The 21737-nt window shown below is 37.0% G+C and overlaps 1 protein-coding gene across 1 annotated transcript in view; it reads right to left on the bottom strand.

Annotated features, from left to right (window-relative positions):
* Fmn2 (formin 2) overlaps positions 1 to 21737 on the bottom strand; it is a 359014-nt gene that overhangs the window by 124097 nt on the left and 213180 nt on the right. Inside the window, exons 7-9 of the mRNA XM_076832359.1 lie at positions 1562 to 1653; positions 1275 to 1404; positions 83 to 229 (exon numbers count right to left, since the gene is read on the bottom strand). Of these exons, the coding sequence (XP_076688474.1) occupies positions 83 to 229; positions 1275 to 1404; positions 1562 to 1653 (369 nt within the window). The remainder of the gene's footprint in view (positions 1 to 82; positions 230 to 1274; positions 1405 to 1561; positions 1654 to 21737) is intronic.

Here is a 21737-nt window from a genome sequence, read left to right as displayed (position 1 = left end):
TTTACAGTCAAACCTATTACCAAACAAAATGTCAAACAAAATATCCTCAATTTGCCTACATCCATTAGTACAAAATACTTACACTGCTTTTGACATCTTTCAGCTTTGGGAGAATGTCTAATCCAAAGCCATCTGCCTGTCCCCGAGTTTTATTTCCACCATTCATGTAGTTGCCAAAGGCAAGAACCAAACCTAGAACCTGCATAACCCCTGGGCCATTTTTTAATGTCTGTAAAATAGGATAAAGAACAAAGTTTTTCTTAAACAAAGTTTTACTTGAAACACCCGAAATCAATGCTAACTATTAACATTATAGTAATAGTTTTGGGTCACAACCAAACTTTGTCCTTCTTCATTACTATGCATATTTTAAGAGCAGTTTCTCTGAAGTTAACTTTAAAAAGTTAAAATGCTTGTACCCACAAGCATTCAGATAAGCTTTTGTAAGTTGAGAGACGCCAATCTAGGCCTTTTCTGTGATGTAACTGCAAGGAAAACATATATGGCTGTAACGTGAATTACTACAAAATATCATCATCATCACCCTAATCGTGTCTATGTCTAAAACGATATTAATTTTTTGTTATAAATTGTGGGAAACCAAAAAGGAAAATTATAAAGATTCACTTCTAAATGAGTATACACTCACTTCTTTCGGAACATACTTTAATTTTTCATGCCATTTCCTCTGAAAATGTCTTTAATAACGTCTCTTCACTTTTCAAAAGCAATTACCACAACTAGAACAAAATAGTACTATTGATTTTTGAAAATTTAAAAAAATGTTAATATTGGTTATTTCTGCCAAATATTTATTCTTAATTTTCAAAGAAATTTTTATCTTCTGTTGAATCAAATGGCTGCTCTAAATCTTTTGGCTGGAATAATTATGAATAATTTGTTGAGGGGCCATTCAAAAAACAATGAAGGGAAGCAAATATTATGCCTTTAAGTCACAGTCACTTGGAAGTCTGCTATCTAGAGGGACCATAAGAAGTGAAAATTTAGGTTTGGCAAAAGCAGACATACGAAAGCTCTCTGGAGGCCAGCACATACTGGCCACACTCTCGCAACATGGTCCTACAGCCCTGTTTGCCAATCTGAACATGTGCTTTGATCTTGAAGCTCAATCATAAATGTTCCCGTCTGTGGGATTGCTATCCCTCAAATTTAATGAGGACTTAGAGTAAATAAAACTTTTTTGTAATATGAACATGACTGAACAGAATTAAATATCAGAACTCAAGCTTAGTTCTCTTTGGACCAGAACCTACCTCACATAATTTCTGTAGCAATTCCAGTTTGCGACGAATTGAGCAAATGCTTTCTGAAAACGTTGACTGGAACAGGATGCAAAAGACTCGCTCTGAAAAGTTGGGGATTAGTGACAGTTCATAAAGGAACCTAAGGAAATAAAGCCAAGTTAAGAGGAAAAATATAATTCATATAAACAGATGTTTATCCTCATCTCATCCAATTACACACTCAAGACGTTGTTTTTCCAAATGGCAAGAACCCACTGTGGCCTTGATGCCCTCTGTAGGGCCCAAAGCACGCTTACTGTTCAGGTTTGTCCAGAGACTTGGCATTTTCCTTGTCTTTGGAGGATCGGCCGTGCTTTTCAATTTTTTCCAGTTCATCTGACTGAGCTCTCTGGAAAAACAAAAGCCCAGCAGTTTCTTAAAATCTGGTCAATTGTATCCCTTAGGTAATGATGATCTTAATAAAGCAAAATGCTCCATATTTTCATATTTCTTAGCATATGTTTGTAGTAAAACTTGACTTAACTCACAAGGCATTTTAAAGTGTAAATATGTTTAATACAAACCAGATCATCCCCCAAACTCCCAAATAATGTTATTGACTATTAGTGATCTGCAAAACATTTATTCATTCAAGCATACTTTAAAACAATAGTTTTCCTTTCTTGTTATTGTGGCTGTTTATAATGCTCTCTAGAAAGCACAAGAATGTCATTTTAAAAATCATATTTCTTATTCAGAAATCAATCAAATTAAATTTGGAAGCAATTTGATCCTTAAGTTTTTATAACTTATTTATCCTATTGCAATCATTGTGTACTCCTTTTTGTATTTTGGGGAAAGAAAAGTACAATTAAATTATTAAGACATGGAACAAAAATAAATGGTTTTGATCCCTTTACTGAACTTGCTTTCTGAAACAAAAAATAGCTCCAGGCTAATTTTCTTCCTAAGTGTCTTCTTTCACCTTCTATAATGGCAAACTAAAAATTTGTTTTTTTAATAAAGGAGGATCATCTGCATTTTAATTGTAAGATAGAAGACTTTATAGTATATTAAGAAGCAAAATCTATTTTCTTTTACAGAGCATTTGAATTATTTTTATTTGTATTCTTGTCTTTATTGTACAACTCACAAAGATGTTTCAAGAGTTCAAATAATACATTTTCTAAATGCATTAAGGAGTAATCGCATATTACCACATTCTGAGTCTTAATCCAGTTCTCAGAACATAATATTCCTTATTCTTTAAACAGAAGAGCAACTCAGACAAGAACTGCTGTCGAAGATGAAGTCTTAATAGATTTATAGGGAATAGGTAGGCATCATCAAAACAAAGCTGCATTCTGCTCTGCATTTATTAATCATATTGAAATACTCAATTGATAGGTTTGCAATTGGTAGGATAAATGAAGACTTGTTAACTCAAAAGAAGTTTCTTATAACTGAGGACATATGGGCCAAAAGAGAAAAGTTGGTTTTCTGACAATGTGATACATTTTGCTTTGGAATGTGATACAGCAAAAGGATACAAAGATGAAGGTGAATTGTTCTGTAAATGTCCCAGACTACTCCAAAACCTAAGAATCATTTTTTTTTTTTTTCAGAATTCCAGTTGCAAAGTAATGCAATGTAACTTGGCCCCCATTTACTGGGAGTAATATTGCCTGATTTACTTCTTGGTTACCTGGAGTCAGTCTCACAGACACCATGAGGATGTCACTTAAAGCCACATTACAAAATGACCTTTGAAAATGACAATATCCATCTTACTGGCAAACTAAAGAACAGGGTAAAATTATAAAATAATATTAAAGCTAAGAATACTGATAAGGCAAGAGTTATTACAGGATACACAAGTCCACACCTGAATAGGGTGCAGAAAGATTTACAATTTAAATGTTTCTTTTAAAAGAAATGGGAGTTTTTAATCAAAGCAGTTGTTCCCCTGCTTTTTCCAAGCCCAACCTCATTAAATCTCATCTAACATGATACAATCTGGGAAAATACTTATTTTTTTTTTAATTTGATTTTGTTTCTTGAACTTGACACGGACCTAACCTAGCTATGTGCTGGTACATCGAGCTGAATGACTAGAAATCCACTCCACAGGTCTAGCAACTTTCCCTGTATCCAACCAACAAAAACCTCAAAGGCAGCTACCAGAGAGAAAAGATGGCCAAGGTAAATCAGAATAGTTGAAGTTATAAAAGAAAGAATAAAATTCCTCAATGTCTTCCCAGTAAAGTGACTTTCTGTTAGTATCATATTCACATCCCAAACTATTGAGCACCTATGAATTACTCGTTGCACAGCCATTTATACCTTGTACTTTACAAAGAAATAGACCTTTTCCAAACTATAACAAAACAGACCATTTTTGCTCACTTCAGAAAGAAACAAAGCTGCTCTGAACTGTCAGTATTTTGTATGGCTAGCAGAAGGAACTGTCATTTATCCATGTCCCATAACCTTTTTTCTTCTCAACAATTGTATAAACATGATGCAGTACCTTCTATTCTATTTGCTTTCCTTTCTGGAGCTTAGATAAGGTAATCAACCAACCAACCAACCAACCAATCAACCCTCCCCCTTTCTCTCTCTCTCTCTCTCTCTCTCTCTCTCTCTCTCTCACACACACACACACACACACACACACACACACACACACACACAGAGTAAATTCTCATATATGGTACTAACACTACATAAGTCCATTTTCACTGCTATAATGAAATACTTAAAGAAGGCTAACTTTATAAAGAAAAGAGGTTTATTTAGATCACAGTTTTAAAATTTGAAAGTCCTAACAGCATGGCACAGGCTTTGAAGAGGGCCCCCCAGTAAATGGGGGATGCATATGTGAGAGTGAGAGATCACATTTCTAAATAAAAGGAAAAAAGTGACTTGGGAGTCCACTTCATTCTTATAATTTGCTCCCCTTAAGAGAGCTCAAGGGTCCCATGAGAGTCAGGATTTCTAGGAGAGCGATCCCAATTCCTTCTGAGGACAGCCCTCAAGGATCTAAGGCCCTCTCACTAGGCTCCACCTCTTAAAACACCACCACAAGCTTCCAATACATGAAGCTCTGGGAAACACACTCCAACCACATCCAAACCATGACAATGATGAATGAGCAAACACTGAACCAGGACTCCTGGGGGAAACCCAGGGTTCCGGTGAGCCTCATTTTCATCAACTGATCGAATGAATGTAACCTTTTGTAGGTTCAAAGGAGTTTTTTGAAATATATGATTTTGATTCATTAATGCTGAATGTAACAGCCAACAACACCCTAATTCATGCCTGAACAAATCTGTTTAACTTACAGGATTTTCTCCTAAGGCACATCACAGCATTCTTATCTTAAGAGCACTAGACAGCTCTTCAACACTATTTTTAGGAGCCATTTTAGCCAGCAAAATCACTAACCAAAAGCACAAAAATGCAAAAAACGTGGCACTAAATAGATTGCAGAAAGAACACTCTTCTACTCTGTGAGAGCTGAAACAAGAAGGCAGAATGTTGCCTTGTTTAACCTCAGCTGGGAACATGCACTTGAGGAGACTCAAATGCTTCAGGGCATGTCCTTAAATAACCATAAAACCTCCAGGGATATTGATTTTGAAGTTACAAATATATTTTCTATTTGGTACTGGAATTGAACCCAGGGGCAGTTTACCCATTGAGCTACATCTCTATCCCATTTTTATCTTTTATTTTCAGACAAGTTCTTGATAGAGGTTGCCTTGGACTTCATTACGTTGCTGAGGCTGGCCTCAAACTTGTGACCCTCCTGCCTGAGCCTCCTGAGTTGCTGGAATTATAAGCATGCACCAATGTACCTGGCTTAAGAACATATTTTAGTGAGTAGCTAAATTTATCAATATGAAATCCACAAATAATGAGGATCAAGTCTGTATGAATCATCACTTCACAAACACACACCCATGAGAAGAGACTGAGCACCATTGCATCATTATATGTACATACCCTGGACTTTCTTCAACAAATTACTTAAGGAAAATGTATTTGTCTTCATACTAAAACCATGGAAATGGCTGATATGCAGAAAGATGGTGGTAGCACGCCTGAATGCGCACATTTGGAAATATTAATCATCTGAAAGATGATTACAGTTTGGTATATCTCAGAAGTGACCTTGGCATATCTCAGAAGTCCCCTTGTAGCCTGTATACCCCTACGATGGCTTGAATGTATTCCTAGAACAGTTTATGTGTTGGAAAATGCATCTTCAAATTCTTGTTTATGGAATTTGGAGGCAGAACCATTGGGAGGTAATTAGGATTAGATTAGGTCATAGGACCTCCAACAATGATTTTAGAGGCTTGTTTGCTTTATGTATGTATGTATTGGGAACTGAACCCAAGTGCACTTTACCACTGAGCTATACCCCAGCCATTTTTATTTTTTATTTTGAGCCAAGGTTTGGCTAAGTCATTTAGTGCCTCATTAATTGCTGAACCTGGCCTTGAATTATCGATTCTCCTGCCTCAGCCTCCTGAGTCAGTGGGATTACATGGATTAGAGGCTTTACAAGAAGAAAAATGCCTAAGTTAGCTTGCTTGCTGTTTCACCATGTATTGTTGCCCTCTGCCATGTTATGATGTGGCATGATGCTGGTGCCATGCTCTTACATTTCTCAGCTTCTATAACTGTGAGAAATAAATTTTTTGTCTTTATAAATTACCTAGTTCTCAGATGTTTTGTTATAGATATTGAAAATGGGCTAAGGAACATTCAAACAAAGTTCAGACATATGTGGGAGACCAACCTTACACGTGACTGAGTCACACTCCCCAGCTGGGTGCTGAGGCACTCAGTGTCTCGTGCATAGGTGTGTCTTGCTACAGCCCCATGGGTGAAGCTATGCTCACCTGTTCCTTTGTAATATAACCCCTTGCCCTGTTTAGGATAGAATCTTCCATGGAAGTGCCTTGTGTGTGTCCCCTTCTCTTACTGTGCCCTTGGGTGTGGCCTACCCAGGTGTCAGTCAACCTGCTGACAGTGGACATCATGAAGATAGACTCGGCCCCCTGAAACCTGACCCCTTGCCTCATTTAAATAACTTCTCAATAAAAGGGGTCAGTATGTGCTCTTGCTCTCTCTCTTTCTGCAGACCCTTAAGGTCAGAGGAGCCATCACAGCGACCCCAAAGAAAAAGGTATTTGTGCCTCTTGTGTGGTTATTTCGTGCAGCCCAGTCAGCCCAGTTTAACTAGAGTGACCCCTGAGACTTTTAGTCTCGAGAACAGAAACCCGGCAGACATACGATGAATATTCATTGTTTAAATGAAGACTGGTCCATAGTGGAAGAATGGTGTATCTGTAATTTTGTTGACTATATTTTTGATGCAAGGTTTAAAATAACTATTTGCGAAGAATCAAACTACTACTTACAGTATAGTATGGTTGTATTTTTTTTAAGAATCATAATTGTAAAGTGCCTCATTCAAAACAACTTCCTCTTTTATTTGTCATAAAATATTTCAGAAAGAAACATCACCACAATATAATAGGAGTCAATATCAGAAAAATGATCCAGCTGAAATATCATGGTGGGGATATATATTAGGTAGTAGAAACATGAGACAGGCTTTAAGTTTGGACCTTCAACAAATTACTATTGCTCTCCTTCTATCACATCCTTCTATTATGGTGTGGAAGAAAACAAAAGCTAGAAAATTCTAGCTCCTGCATTCAGAAAGTTCATACAGGAGGCAGACAAATGAATACATGTCATAAAATAATGTGATGGACAATAACTAAATTGTGGAACCAACCTAGATGCCCTTCAGATGAATGGATAAATAAACTGTGGCATATGGACACACAAGGACACAATGGAATATTACTCAGCATTAAAAGAGAATAAAATCATGGCATTTGCAGGTAAATGGATAGAGATGGAGAATGTTATGCTAAGCAAAGTAAGCCAATCCCCAAAAAAGCAAATACCAAATGTTTCCTCTGATACATGGATGTTGATCCACAATTGGGATGGCGGGGTGGGGGTGGGGACGGGGAGAAGGGAAGAATGTAGGAACTTTAGATAGGGCAAAGGGGAAGGAGGAAAAGGGCGGGGGCATGGGGTAAAAAAGACAGTGGAATGAGGTGGACATCATTACCCTAAGTACATGGATGAAGACATGAATGGTACTCTACTTTGTGTACAACCAGAGACATGAAACATTGTGCTCTATAGGTGTAATATGAATTGTAATGCATTCTGTTGTCATGTATAACAAATTGGGATAAATAAATAAATTTTAAAAATAGTGTGATGGGTGTTCCTTTAGTGGTACTAAGCAATGCCTGCATGGTAGTGATAATTTAGAGACAATGGAACATTTAGAATCTACAAATAGTTCTGGAGAACTGCTAAGGCAAAAGATAAACCATCCAAAATCAGCTACCCTTGAGTCACAGAAGAAGAGATCCCTGGAGATCAAAGATGAAAGTTAGCCAAGGACAGACCCTGCAGAGGACTCACAAGTCAAAGAGAAGGATTGAAAAGCCAGAGAAGAGGCCATGTGACAGAACTGGTCAGAGACAGATGATGGGTTGGAGGACCAAGAAGGCCCTCCCCAGATGCCAGTGCATCTGGAGGGCTTCCCAGAACTGTGAGAAACAAATTTATTTTTTTTTTAATTACCCAGTCTCAAGTATTTTGAGAAAAAGGACACTTTAATTCTCAGGGATGGGAGCGAGGGTAAAAGGGAAGAACTAAGAGGATTTTTTAAAAAATTTATATACGACAGCGGAATGCATTACAAATACAGAAAACAATACTGTTCTGTTTATGAGCTTGACTTTGTGAATGAATTTGGAGATGAGATCAAGGTTTAGAGCAGATGATGAAAAAAGAAGAGTGGAAAAGCTTTTGAAAGAACCATATGTGAGGACCGCAAACATGGGAGAGAAGAAAAGGGACTATAATTAAACAGGAACGAGCCAGGCAAAGAAAATAAAGAGGGGAGGGGTCCTGCAGTGGTGAAAGATGGGGGAGGGATCAAGTTATTAGGAAAATAACTAGGGTACAATGAAGACAAAGATCAAGATTAGAGAAGCTGCAGTGAAGACAAGGAGGAAAAACTATGTACCTCCTAAATATCTTAAAAAGACACCAACGTGCTAGACATAGTTCACCAAAGTCCCCGGACGCAGCTTGCCTCTTGGCCATTACCCTGGTCACAGGACATGGCAGCTCCCTCTCTCCTCTACAATGCCCTTCCACACAGGGCTTCCTCAGGGCCAAAGGCTCTAATTTACCACGTGCTCATTCTTGCTCCACTGGGGAATCATTTTCTGACCCAAAGACCATTTTCCAACTACATTTCCTCAGTAGCACTTATGGCCAATTCTGATTTTACATTTATTTTTGTGAATCTCTGATTAATGTCTTCCCCGAAGAGAGACTGAAGATTCTGTGAGGGCAGGGACATCATCCAAATCGTATCACCTTGCCTTGTCGTGGACTCCTCAGAAGGACCAGAGAAATTTCTGTGCCTGGATTCTTTAAGCAAGCACTAGATTAATAATAATATCAGAGTTGAAAAGAAACACAAGACCATTTACTTTAGCAGTTCTCAAGTTTTTAAACTTGGGATGTTTTTCACTTCTAAAAATTATCTATAAATTCAAGGTAATTTGGGAGCTTATGGATTATATCTATTAATATTTACCATATTAGATATTAAGACTGAGAAAAGTATAAAATGCCTAATTCATTCAAATAATAATAAAAACCAATTACATATATAACATACTTAATTTTTAAAATTCTACACTAAGGGAGTACCAAAGTTTTACAATTGTTTAGTATCTGGCCTAATAGCTGGGACTTGTATCTGGTTTTGCATTCCATTTCTTGTGACATGTCATTTGAAAGAAGCTTAGGAAGAAAATCCAGATTTACTCAGGCAGGTAAGTAAAAAAGTGAATGGTACTTTAAAAGTTTTGTTTTGGGGTAGATGTGGATATTTTTTGATGCTACACTAATTCCTTGCAATATAGAATATAAAATTGTTATCAATTAACATTTTACATAAAAACTTATTCTCTCCTACAGTTGGAATGATCATTTGCAAAACGATGACTGAGTTACACAGAGACTCCAGATTTTCAAGATATAAAAACAAAATCAGTTATTTTAAAATATTACCTCCAATATCATCAAAATAACTCTTATATAATAAAGAAACTGTCAATTTCATGGTGGCAGACATGAAATTTCCAAACATTTAATTGTTTTAGAACTTGGAATTTTATCATTGGCAATAAATACTGTTTTAATTTGTTTTTCTTTTCAAGTGACAGAATTACTTTGTTCAATTAAATGTCTTAACAAATACCAATGTATGCATAGCCACAGTTTTATAACCATGTTTGCAAACAGAAATGGTATTTATTAAAAAAAAACAGTTTAATTAACAACTTAATTAAACAAGTGCTTTTTAATAAAAACAGCTATTGTACTTTGCTATTTGAAAAAAAAAATGCTTCATGTGTACTTTGTGTGTTGCTACAGGGAACATTAGAAAGATGCACTCAAGAGCTGATTAAAGAAAATTAATGATTTTGACTGTCTTTTCACAGAAACTGGCTTTTTCCCTGTGAGTGAACAGCAGTGAAGAATTACAATGACAACTTGATTTGTAGTTATTGCTTTGATTTATGCTGACGTGCCAGGAGTTTAACCTGTTATTGCCATGCTAGTCAGGTTTCCATTACTGTCATCAATACCTGAGATAATCACAAAGAGAAAAATGTTTATTTTGGACCCCTGTTTTAGAGGCGATCCATGATTGATTGGCTCCACTATTCAGGGCCTTTACTGGCACATGATGGTAGAGTACATAATGGAACAAAACCACTCACTTTGTGGACAGGAAGCAAAACAGAGCAAGGAGGGAGCCAGTCTTACAATCCGCCTCAAGGTCATGCCCAAAATGACCTTGGACTTTCCAATAGGCCCCACTTTTCAAGGCTCCAACACTTTCCAAAAGTACAACCTTGGGAACCAAATTATTAACTCATAAGCCTTGGAGAGACGGTCAAGACCCACTGCTTTTGTACAATCAGTGCAAACAACTACACTGCCTAAGAGTCAAACAAGATCTCAGTGTTGTTATGAGAATGGATTTGACCTTGCAGCCCTTCTGGAAAGGACTGTAGCAATCTCTGGGTATCCATGGAGCAGACTTTGAGAAGTAGTGTTTGGTATAATTTTCCTATCTAGCTTACACCTCCCCCAACTTACGTGCTTTGGGTGACAAGTTTCAAACTATTCACTACATCTGTAAAAAACACTATCCAAAAGCAAAATCAAAAATGATTTTGAAAAAAAAATTAAACAAAAAGCCAAGCATAGTGGGCACACACCTGTAAACCCAGCACTCAGGAGGCTGATGCAGGTGGATTGTGAGTTCAAAGCCAGATTCAGCAATTTAGCAAGGCTCTAAAGCCACATAGTAACACCCTGTCTCTAAGTAAGATATAACAAATAGTGGGGAATTATCAAGAATACAAGCAACAATAAATGTTGGTGAGGATGTGTAGGGGGGCAGAGAACACTTATGCACTGTTGGTAGGACTGCAAATTGGTGCAACCACCATGGAAAGCAGTATGGAGATGCCTCAGAAGTTTTGGAATGGAACCATCATTTAATGCAGTTATCCCACTCCTCAGTATTTATCCAAAGGACTTAAAATCAGCACACCACACTACAGTGATGCAGCCATATCAATGTTTATAGCAGCTCAACTCACGATAGCTAAACTATGGAACCAGCCTAGGTTCCCTTATACAGATGAATGGATAATATACACAACGGAATATTACTCAGCCATAAAGAAAAATTTGCGGGTAGATGGATGGAAATGGAGACTATTCATGCTAGTGAAATAAGCCAATCCCAAAGAACCAAAGACCAAATGTTTTCTCTGATATGGGGATGCTAATTTACAATAAGGGGACGGGGTGGGGAAGAATAGAAGTACTTTGGATTAGACAAAGGGGAATGAAGAGAAGGCAAGGGGAATGGAAATAGGAAAGAGAGTAGAATGAAGTTGGACACAACTTTCCTATGTTTATATATGAATACATCACCAATGTATTCCACATCAGGTACAAGCAGAAGAATGGGAAGTCGTATTCCAGGTATGTACAATATGTCAAAATACATATACTACTGCTGTGTATAACTAAAAAGAACAATTTTCCTCCTTTGTCTTCTGTGCCGAATACCCATTTTCCTTAGAGTTTATACTGCATGAATGTGAGTCCCATCACTCACTATGTTTCTGATGATTCATTAGGGAGGCACACATAAGACTGTGCCCTTTACCCAAGTGTGAGCCAAACCTCTCGTGGTGGAGTCTCTCAACTCCACTGTTTCAGAAAGACTGTTCAACTACCCTCTTAAAAGGGACTCCATTTCTTTCGATTTATCATAGGCTAAGACCTACAAGTTATTTTTCATATTTTTAGGCTTTACTCCGTTTCTCTCATTTTGTGTCTACGAAATTGATTATTCTGGACTCGAACATGGTAAAATGTTAATTTATCATTTTTGAAATAGCCATTAAATGTTTCTAAGAAATCTATGCCTTGATATAATAATGACATTCTCAGGTCAACCTGAGAAAGATTCATAAACGAGCAGAGATGATTTCTATGTGTTTTGAAGAATATACCGACTCTAGATAGATGGAGAACTAAGCTCATTAATGTGCTGCTAAATTTCCTCTGCTTCCTGTTGGAGGCACAGGCATCTACCCTATAACTCACACCACCATCCCAACCTTCTGCTTGAAATGTGCTTTTCTCACCTTTGCTTGGTGTATTTGGTTTGGCTTAGATATCAGCCTGCCCTGAATATCTTGATGCCATTGTAACTACTCTCGTCTCCAAGATGGTAGCACAGAAACTTCTATGTTTTCTTCTAGGCTGCATGTAACACAATGTCCTTATGGTGATATACATACATGCCTATTTTTTCTATTGAGTGGAATTTAAGCTTTTTGAGGAAAAGGATCATGTCTTATGTACCTCTGTATCCTAGTAACTAATATGGATCAGTGTATACTTACAAGTCATTACTTTTTTTAAACATCAAGAAATTGTCAGTAATTGAATAAGTTAACACACACACACACACACACACACACACACACACACACACAAGAAGGAGGCTTCCAGAGTTAGAGAGAAAGAACAGGAAAATACCAATAGCATAATATCAATAGCACAAGAAACATCAAGGACAGATAATGCCAATTGCTTATCATCATTTTTACAGTGTAAAGAGTCTTTAAGAGATAAAATAAACTCTAAAATAGACAGCTGCACATGAAATGGAATCACTCCTTCCAGATGCTAATACACAAATAAGTAATAAATAAGAAAAGTCCATATAAACCCACTCATCCATACATTCATTCAACAATTCTCTCTATATGAAGGAATGCTAGTGATCTATCTGGAGTTTTATTAATGATGATCGGAGTCATATATCAAAGTTCATTCATTCTTCTGATTTACATATCAATTAATAACATAAAAGAATTTCCAGGTTCCAAATGTTCAACTGACCAACCTTCCCTGTCCAAGTCTTGTTCACTTCCATTCAGGGACTTTCCTTCCAAGATGACATCAGTTCAGTCTCTATTACTACAACTATTATCTTTAGCTATCTCATGTCTTTAACTGAACACCCTCCCTTTCCCATTTTCATCCAGAACATCTGCAGAACTGTGCCAGAGTATCCACTTTAAGATTTACTGCATTTGCCTACAAATAAATGAAACAGACCCCAATTGCTTCTAACCTGGATGCTTTCACCAGCTACCAGAGTCATCATACTAGAACCATGTATCTCCTTCACTTAATCACTAACCAGTACAGACCCAGATTCCCTTCTGTCATTACTAATTCCACCAAATATTCTGACTTCCACCACTCTAGACCCAGAGACCCCCCTGCATCTGAATTCAACTAACTTATCTCCTAGGAAAAAAATTACTATTTCTTAGAGAGAGGAAGAGATTTAGATGGGGTATATTGACATCGACTCATATCCAATTTTGCTACCCGAGATCTATCAATTATGCTAAGCAAATTTTTCTCAAATGGTGTTCAACAGAACAACTTATGATTACTGATATCCATTAGGAATTGCTTTACATCCATTTTGAAAACTCATGATGCCAAATATTCTTAGAAGTTATGTTGTTGAAAGATTATTTAATTTTGCTTAACAGTTTTCCTCAAATTTAATCAATCACCACAAAATGTGTGTATGTGAAAGACAAGAGGTGGGGGAGGGAGGGAGAGAGAAAATATACAATAGTAATACCTCCAAGAAATCAGTGTTCTAAAGGACACAAAGTGGAAATACTGAGCCAGGCCAAATTTTTAACAGTTTCTTTATTCAGTTTCTTTCCAATTTCACAATGTAGTCATGCTAAATTTTTGCCCCTTTCCTCAAATATTATCACCTCTGTCACTTTTCTATTTATTAAGAGATCTTGCTACATAGTATTGTTCCTTTTGATTATGTCACATCCACTTATAGATTTCCTCTCACTCTTTTGCTGACCCCTCTGATTCTCTAGTGCCAGGTCTTCATTCCCTGTTCCTGACCCCTATATAGCTTATATCTTTAGCTTGTGTTTCCTTCCCAGTCCCCTGTTTTCCTTCCATTTCCAGACAAGCAACTACTTTTTAACATTTTCCCCTGGATATCTCAGAAGCACATAGGGATACAATAAATCTAAAAACAAACTCATGTTTCCTTCTCCCCAAACCTTTGATGATCCTCATTCTAATTAACTGGAAAACCTTGCCAGAGACATGGGGGTCATCTAGATAGTTCTGTATTTCACTTCCACATCTAATGATTTGAGTTTCAGATCACGTCCACTGTCATCATCCTTGCCCAAAATACTACTCTGTCTCTATTCAGCTACTTCAGTATCATGTGTGTTCTTCCTATAATTTTGCTGGCTATCTCTCATAGCACCAATGTGATATTTTTTTTTTTAAAGATCCAAATCAGAACATGTACACACACACATAAAATTCCTTAATGGTTAGTCATTCTTCTAGAATAACACCACAGACTTCAACAAAACACATCATAGACTATAAACACTCCCTTTATTTTCTGCATTGCTTCTCATTCCATGTTCCCACTTGCTGAGTGTATTTCATCCTCAATGATTTCCCACTGTTTCTCAAATAGAACAGGTTCCTGTTTCATAAATGCTGCCCCCTAAGCCTAAAATATCCCCTATACCACTCATCTTCGATATCTATCACTTCCTTGTTTCAGCTTTAATCTTACTACTTTGGAGAGTCCTTCTCTGCCTTAACCCACCAAGCTGAATCCTCCTAACATATTCTAATTGTAGAAATTTATTTTTCCTTCATAGTACATATCCCAACTATAAATAAATATTCAAGGCCTGATACTCACATTGAAAAGAAAGCTCCTTCAACACAAGGATGATGTTTGATTTTGTTCATAATTGTACACACAGCATAGAGCATATGCCTGAAATAAAGCACTCATTTAATAAAGATCTAATAGAATAATGAATGAATGGAGTTTATTACATATAAACACCCTCAAACTTCTGCACTTCTTCCTACATTTTTGCTATTCTTTCAGTCTCATCTTTCCTTCCGTCTTTTTGCAACAGAAATAATTAGCAGGAGTTGAAATGGGTACAGTTCCAGAAGTGTCTGGTTTTGAAGTAGTAGAGACAAACATAATACTTGGGAATATCAGTGATAATGGCCAGGAATCTTGCATGTATGTCCAATGGCTAAGTGGCTTTTCAGGTATCTGAAAGTCTTGAAAATTTAACCATATGTTGGTAGACAAGTGAGAAACCCAAAATTCAGAGCCAGGTACACATGAGATAATGTCCGAAATCACTTCACTTCCTAAATAAGGTCAGTGAAGGAAAACATGATAGAAGTTCTACATCCTTATTAACAGAGCTATTTATTCCTTTAATTAATGCATTGCCCAATTAAATTTCAATTGATGCAATCATGGATAATAACAAGGGAAGGTTGATGACCCTATCAAGCATAAAACGTCAAAACTATCAAATTTCAACTGAGGACCTAATTTTAGTAGCAACCAAAGTTCTTAGCAGATATTTACAATAAAAATTGCACCTACTACCATAAAAAATATTTTTAAAAACTCCTTTATAAAACTCCTTTATATGACTATACACAAGCCAAACCTGAAAGTCTTCTGCATACACTATAATATTTCTAGTCTTAAGTATATTACTGTAATATCATCAGAATAAAAGAATTTAAGGATGGTCTAATGAACATGTATTGCATCAGATTGGCAAAATGTATTGCTTGCTAGTCGACAATACCATTTCCCTAATGCTTGCCTGTCATCATAGAAAATTACTGGGAAATGTTTAGGGTATGTTTTCCAGGAAGAACTAAATAGTTATAAAAGAGTTGATGTGCAAGAAACACTTTCTGTACTCTACCAAGCTAAAAGATTTGTTAACATTCTCAAAAAGAAAAGAGAAGAGGCAGATTAGAGAACAGAATATATATAAAAACAATGGCTAGAAGAGACAGAGAACTTATAAACAATTTGACACCACACACGAGGATGTGCAATTCATGTTCCTCTGAGGGGAGATCTCCTGACAGACCCAAAGAAGCTTTAATAAAAGGAAGCAAATAAACATTTTCCATTATTGAACAAAGTTTAGAATCAACACAAAACACAAGAAAAATAGTAGCAGGAATCAGAGCTAGAATTCAGTCAACATAAAAGTACTCCAGAAATAATTTTTATTAGTTAATGATTTATTCTTCATATACATTTTTTTAAAAATTTGATGCCGATAATAACATGCACTTTCTTCTTTCCTCACTCTTTTTAAGTAATAGAAGCCTTGAGAATCTCTTCATTTTAGGTCATTACATAGTGAAGACAGGTGGGTAATTGGAACAGCATTTCTCAGGAGATTGTGACTATAACATGGGCAGAATACAGCAATCCTGTAACCTTTCTACTCAAGCATATATGGCACATTTCTCCCCACTCAAAACATCACAGTCTTTATGATCTCTCTTTCTTTTTTAGGGGGTGGGACTTGAAGTTCCTTGTAAAATATTTTGCATTAAACTATTTTTTTCCATAAATTGATAGCACTGATTTCTGGTATAGTAATTAAAATTGTATGTGTATTTGAACTGCTTAAAAACCTTATATGCTCCTTGCAGAAGGGGGTTGGTTGTTATGGTTTGAATATGAGGTATCCCCAAAACCTCCTGTGGTAATGCAAAATGTTTGTAGATAAAATGATAGGATTATGAGAACTGTGACCTAATCAGTTCATCCTAGTTTGAATGGACTGACTGAGCGGTAACTGTAGACTAGTGGGGTATGATTAGAAAAGGTAAGTCACTAGTGGTATGGCCTGAGAGGATTCATCTTTTTTCCCAACCGCCTTCTCCCTCAATCTTTGCTCCCTGGCTTCCACTAATAGAGTAGCACTTCTCCACCATGCCCATCTACAACTGAGACCTCTAAAACCATGAGCCTCAAATAAACTTCCATTCTTCTAAGTTGTTTTTGTCAGGTATTTTGATCACAGAGAAGAAAAGCTGACTAAAACTAGGGTAATAGCTAGCCAAAGCCGTTTCTCAGCAGTGTATTATGTACAAAAATACAAGTTGGAAAATAAAATATATACACTATGCATAAAGAAATTTTCAAGGCATTAATATACATTACTTTATATACATTATCTTTAATATGTAACTATTATGTAATATATTTTAATATTACACAATATGCACAGAGATTCCTAAGAATGAAACCACTAGATGTAGCTAAGAAAAAATTTACTTAAAAAAAAAAAAAAAGAAAAGAAAAATCATACTTCAACTTTATCAAAGGTTCACTGTTTTAGTCAGGCTTTTCACTGCTGTAACCAAAAGACCTGACAAGAACAATTAGAGAAGGAAGTTTATTTGGTTCATGGCTTCAGAGGTCTTAGTCCACAGATGGCCAGTTCCATTCTCTGAACTAGAGGTGAGGCAGAACAACATGTTGGAAAGGTATGGAGGACATGGCAAGCAGGAAACAGAGAAAGCTCTTGTTAACTAGGGACAAAATATAAACCCCAAAGTCTAAACCTCCATGGAACTACCTCCTCTAGCCTATCTATCTATCCCTATCTGTTTACAGTTATTGCTCAGAGAATCCCTATCAGTTGATTAATGCACTGATTGGGTAAAAGCTCTCAAAACCCAATCATTTTACTTCTAAACTTTCGTGTATTATCTTACACATGAGCTTTTGGGTGATTCCTCATATCTTAACCAGCATATTCCAAACCTGGCCCCCCCAAACTCATGCTCATCTCAAGTTCAAACTACATTTAGTCTATTTTTCAAGAGTGCCCAGAGTACTAAAGCTCCAGCAATATTCAAAAGTGTAAGTCCAAAGTCTCCTCTGAGACTCTAGGCTTACTCTCAGCATGAGCCTCTGTAAAAACCATAAGGAGTGTGTGTATGTGCGTGAGTGTGTGTGTGTGTGTGTGTGTGTGTGTGAGATATATATCTCCAGTATATAATGGTACAGAGTATATAATTCCAGGAAAAAATAGGGGAATGAAAACAAGAAATTGGACCAAAGGAAGACCAAAACCCACTTGGGCAAACAAGTCCTATCGCTGCACATCCAGCATCTGCAGCACTTAGCATCATCATATTCTATCAGAAGGGCTTGTGTACTCCACCTCTATGGCACATATGGTCTCTCTCTTGGCTTATTCCTGCTTGATTCCTGCATCTTTCCTTGGCAGATATCTCACATTACTGGCATTTCTTAATCTTGGGGGTCTCCACTGCAATTTGGGCTTTCTTCTCACATCTTCATGCATTGTCCTTTCAGGGGCTGCACAGAGGGATACTGACCCTGTTAAAGTCTGCTTGGCTTCCTAGATCTTCCTTTGAAATGTGGGTGGAAGCCTCCATGATTTCCTAATTCCAGCATCCTGCATTGATGCAGAACCATAATCACATGGTTGACAACAAGGTCTGCCACCATCTTGAGAAGGAGCCAAGCCTCCTGTGACTATCAGAGGTCTCTGAGTGCTGGGGTAGATGATCATGGTAAATAAGTTCCAATCCCCCAGGCCAATTCCATGCAAGCCATGGTCTCTTCTCAAAGGAATTTTTACTTTTATACTGTTGAGCCTGAGACGAGTGTGGTCTTGTAAATTTGTGAAATGCTGTTATGTTTACATATGAGGTATCCCCCAAAGCTCATGTGTGAGACAGTGCAAGAAAGTTTAGTGATAGCTCCAGTAAGATTGGCAGCCATTATGAAGTCAAACAACAACAAGTGCAGGCGAGGATGTGGGGAAAAGGGTACTCTTGTACATTGCTGATGGGACTACAAGTTGGTGCGGCCAATTTGGAAAGCAGTATGGAGATTCCTGGGAAAGCTGGGAATGGAACCACCATTTGACCCAGCTATTGCCCTTCTCAGACTATTCCCTGAAGACCTTAAAAGAGCGTACTACAGGGACACTGCCACATCGATGTTCATAGCAGGACAATTCACAATAGCTAGACTGTGGAACCAACCCAGATGCCCTTCAATAGATGAATGGTTAAAAAAAAAATGTGGCATTTATACACCATGGAGTATTACACAGCACTAAAAAATGACAAAATCATGGAATTTGCGGGGAAATGTATGGCACTAGAGCAGATTATGCTTAGTGAAGCTAGCTAGCCAATCCCTAAAAAACAAATACCAAATGTCTTCTTTGATATAATGAGAGCAACTAAGAACAGAGCAGGGAGGAAGAGCAGGAAGAAAAGATTAACATTAAACAGAGACATGAGGTGGGAGGGAAAGGGAGAGAAAAGGGAAATTGCATGGAAATGGAGGGAGACTCTCATTGTTATACAAAATTACATATAAGAGGTTGTGAGGGGAAAGGGAAAAAAACAAGGGAGAGAAATGAATTACAGTAGATGGGGTAGAGAGAGAAGATGGGAGGGGAGGGGAGGGGGGATAGTAGAGGAGAGGAAAGGTAGTAGAATATAACAGTTACTAATATGGCATTATGTAAAAATGTGGATGTGTAACCGATGTGATTCTGCAATCTGTATTTGGGATAAAAATGGGAGTTCATAACCCACTTGAATCTAATGTATGAAATATGATATGTCAAGAGCTTTGTAATGTTTTGAACAACCAATAAAAAAATTAAAAATTAAAAAAAAAGAAAGTTTAGTGATAAAATGATTGGGTTATGAGATTCTTAACCTGATCAGTGCATTAATTCTCTGATAGAGTTTAATTGGGTAGTAACTATAGGCAGATAGAGAAGGTGGGTCATGAAGAGCATGTTTCTGGGGTATATATTTTGTCTCTAGAGATAGAATACTGTCTCTCTGTTTTTTGGTGCAATGTCCTGAGCCATTTCCTCAACCACACTCTTCCACCATGATGTTCTGCCTCACATCTGGCCCAGAGCAATGGGAGCTGGCCATCCATATACTTCTGAAACCATAAAAGCCAAATAAATATCTTCTTTAAAATTGTTCTTGCCAGGTCTTTGGTCACAAACACAAACACACACAAAATTGACTAAAACATATGCACGCTGGCCTACTGTTTCTTGGTAAAGTAGTTTTATTTAGTGTCTATAATCTCTTTAACAATTACAATTTCTTCACCCTAGTTTTACTTACACTTTTCTAGCAGAACTGCAAGGTTTTCAAATCTCTCTGCTCTGCTTTCTGCTCTTGATTATCACATTAAACTGGGCTAAAAACTGTGAGCAATATCTTTACCACCATCTGAATGCTATGCTTCTGCAAGATTAATTAGCTCATCATCTTTAAATTCAGCCTCACAGAAGTCTCAGGATATGGGCAAAATGTAGACAACTTCTTTCTACCTTTAACCTATTTGCACATCAAAATTAGTGTCCTCCTTATAAGTCGAGGAAGGGTATGGAGAAAGCCTTCCCTACATTCGTTGCCAGAATATAACATGAATGGCCTCTGGTACAATTTTTAATAGAGTCCTCCTCCTCTGAAACCTCATGAGCACAATATTTACTATTCATAGTGCTAACAGAATTTTGGTCTTTTGAGCTCCTACCAGATTTCCCTCTAAGTTCTACTTAACATTCTAAAGCTTTTCCAGCCTGCATCTCCAATTTTTTCAAAATTTCCCCCCACACAAACCAGCTCCAAAGGCTTCTGAATCACATAATCAAGTTAGTCACAGCAAGAACCCCATTGTTGGTAACAATTTCTGTGTTAGCATTTTTTTTTTTTTTTTTTTTTTTTTTTGCTGCTGCGACCCAAAGACCTTAGAAGAGGAAAGGTTCATTTGGTTTAACAGTTTTAAAGGTCTCAGTCTATAGACAGCCAACTTCATTGCTCTAGGCTTGAGGTAAGGCAGAACATCAAAATGAAAGAGTATGAAGGAGGAAAGCAGCTCAAGACACAGAATCAGGAAGAAAGGAGAGCTTCACTCACCAGGGACAAAATATAAACTCCAAAGGATGTCCCAGTGACCTACTTCCTCTAGCTACACCCAATCTGCCTATAGCTACCTCCTATTTAATCCATATCAATACATATATACACTAATTAGGTAAAAGCTCTCATAACTCAATCATTTCACCTCTAAACTTTTTGTATTGCTTTACATGTGAGCTTTTGCAAAGACATATCATATCCAAACTGTAACATTCACCATTTTTGGAAAATCATATTAGAAATGATAAAACTATTTTTAGATTCTATATTCAAGGTGATTATGAATATGGGGAAAAATGCCTATTAACTTCATTATGTCCTCTAGTTCAAACATACCCAAGCATTTACATAATTGAATGCATCATATAATATTATAAATTACATTGTTATCTCTACTTTATATTATGTACAGACATCATATGATTTGTTATATATGTAGATAGAATGTATTACCTATCAATTTCCTTTCAGGATAATTAAGGAGACATTGTAAACATTTGTTAGGAAAAGGAAGCACGGGATGAGTGGAATAGAGAATTGAGGGCCTGGCATAATAGATACATATCCAAGATGACTCAAGTTTCTGTAGGCAGCTCACTTAGTAAATACCTCCAGTAGGAAAAGATAAGTGGTAACCTAAAGAACAAATGGAACAATGTGAAGTAGCATAGCAAGTTTCAAGTGATTAATTTCTGTAGTGGGTGTACTAATTTAAAACAAGATGAGTGTATGGGTAGGGAGAAGGAAAAGGTCAGGACCAGGAAGAAGAAGTGCTGTAGATTTCTAAAAATAATCCCTCTTTAAAACTCCTTCATTGACTTATAAGGAAGACACTAATTTTGATGTGCAAATAGGTTAAATGCTGAGAAAAGTGTGTGG

Source organism: Callospermophilus lateralis, chromosome 13 (genome assembly GCF_048772815.1).
Source record: "Callospermophilus lateralis isolate mCalLat2 chromosome 13, mCalLat2.hap1, whole genome shotgun sequence".
Taxonomy (NCBI): Eukaryota; Metazoa; Chordata; class Mammalia; order Rodentia; family Sciuridae; genus Callospermophilus; species Callospermophilus lateralis.
Note: the sequence above shows the minus strand (reverse complement) of the source record. Positions and strands in the feature narration are given on the sequence as shown.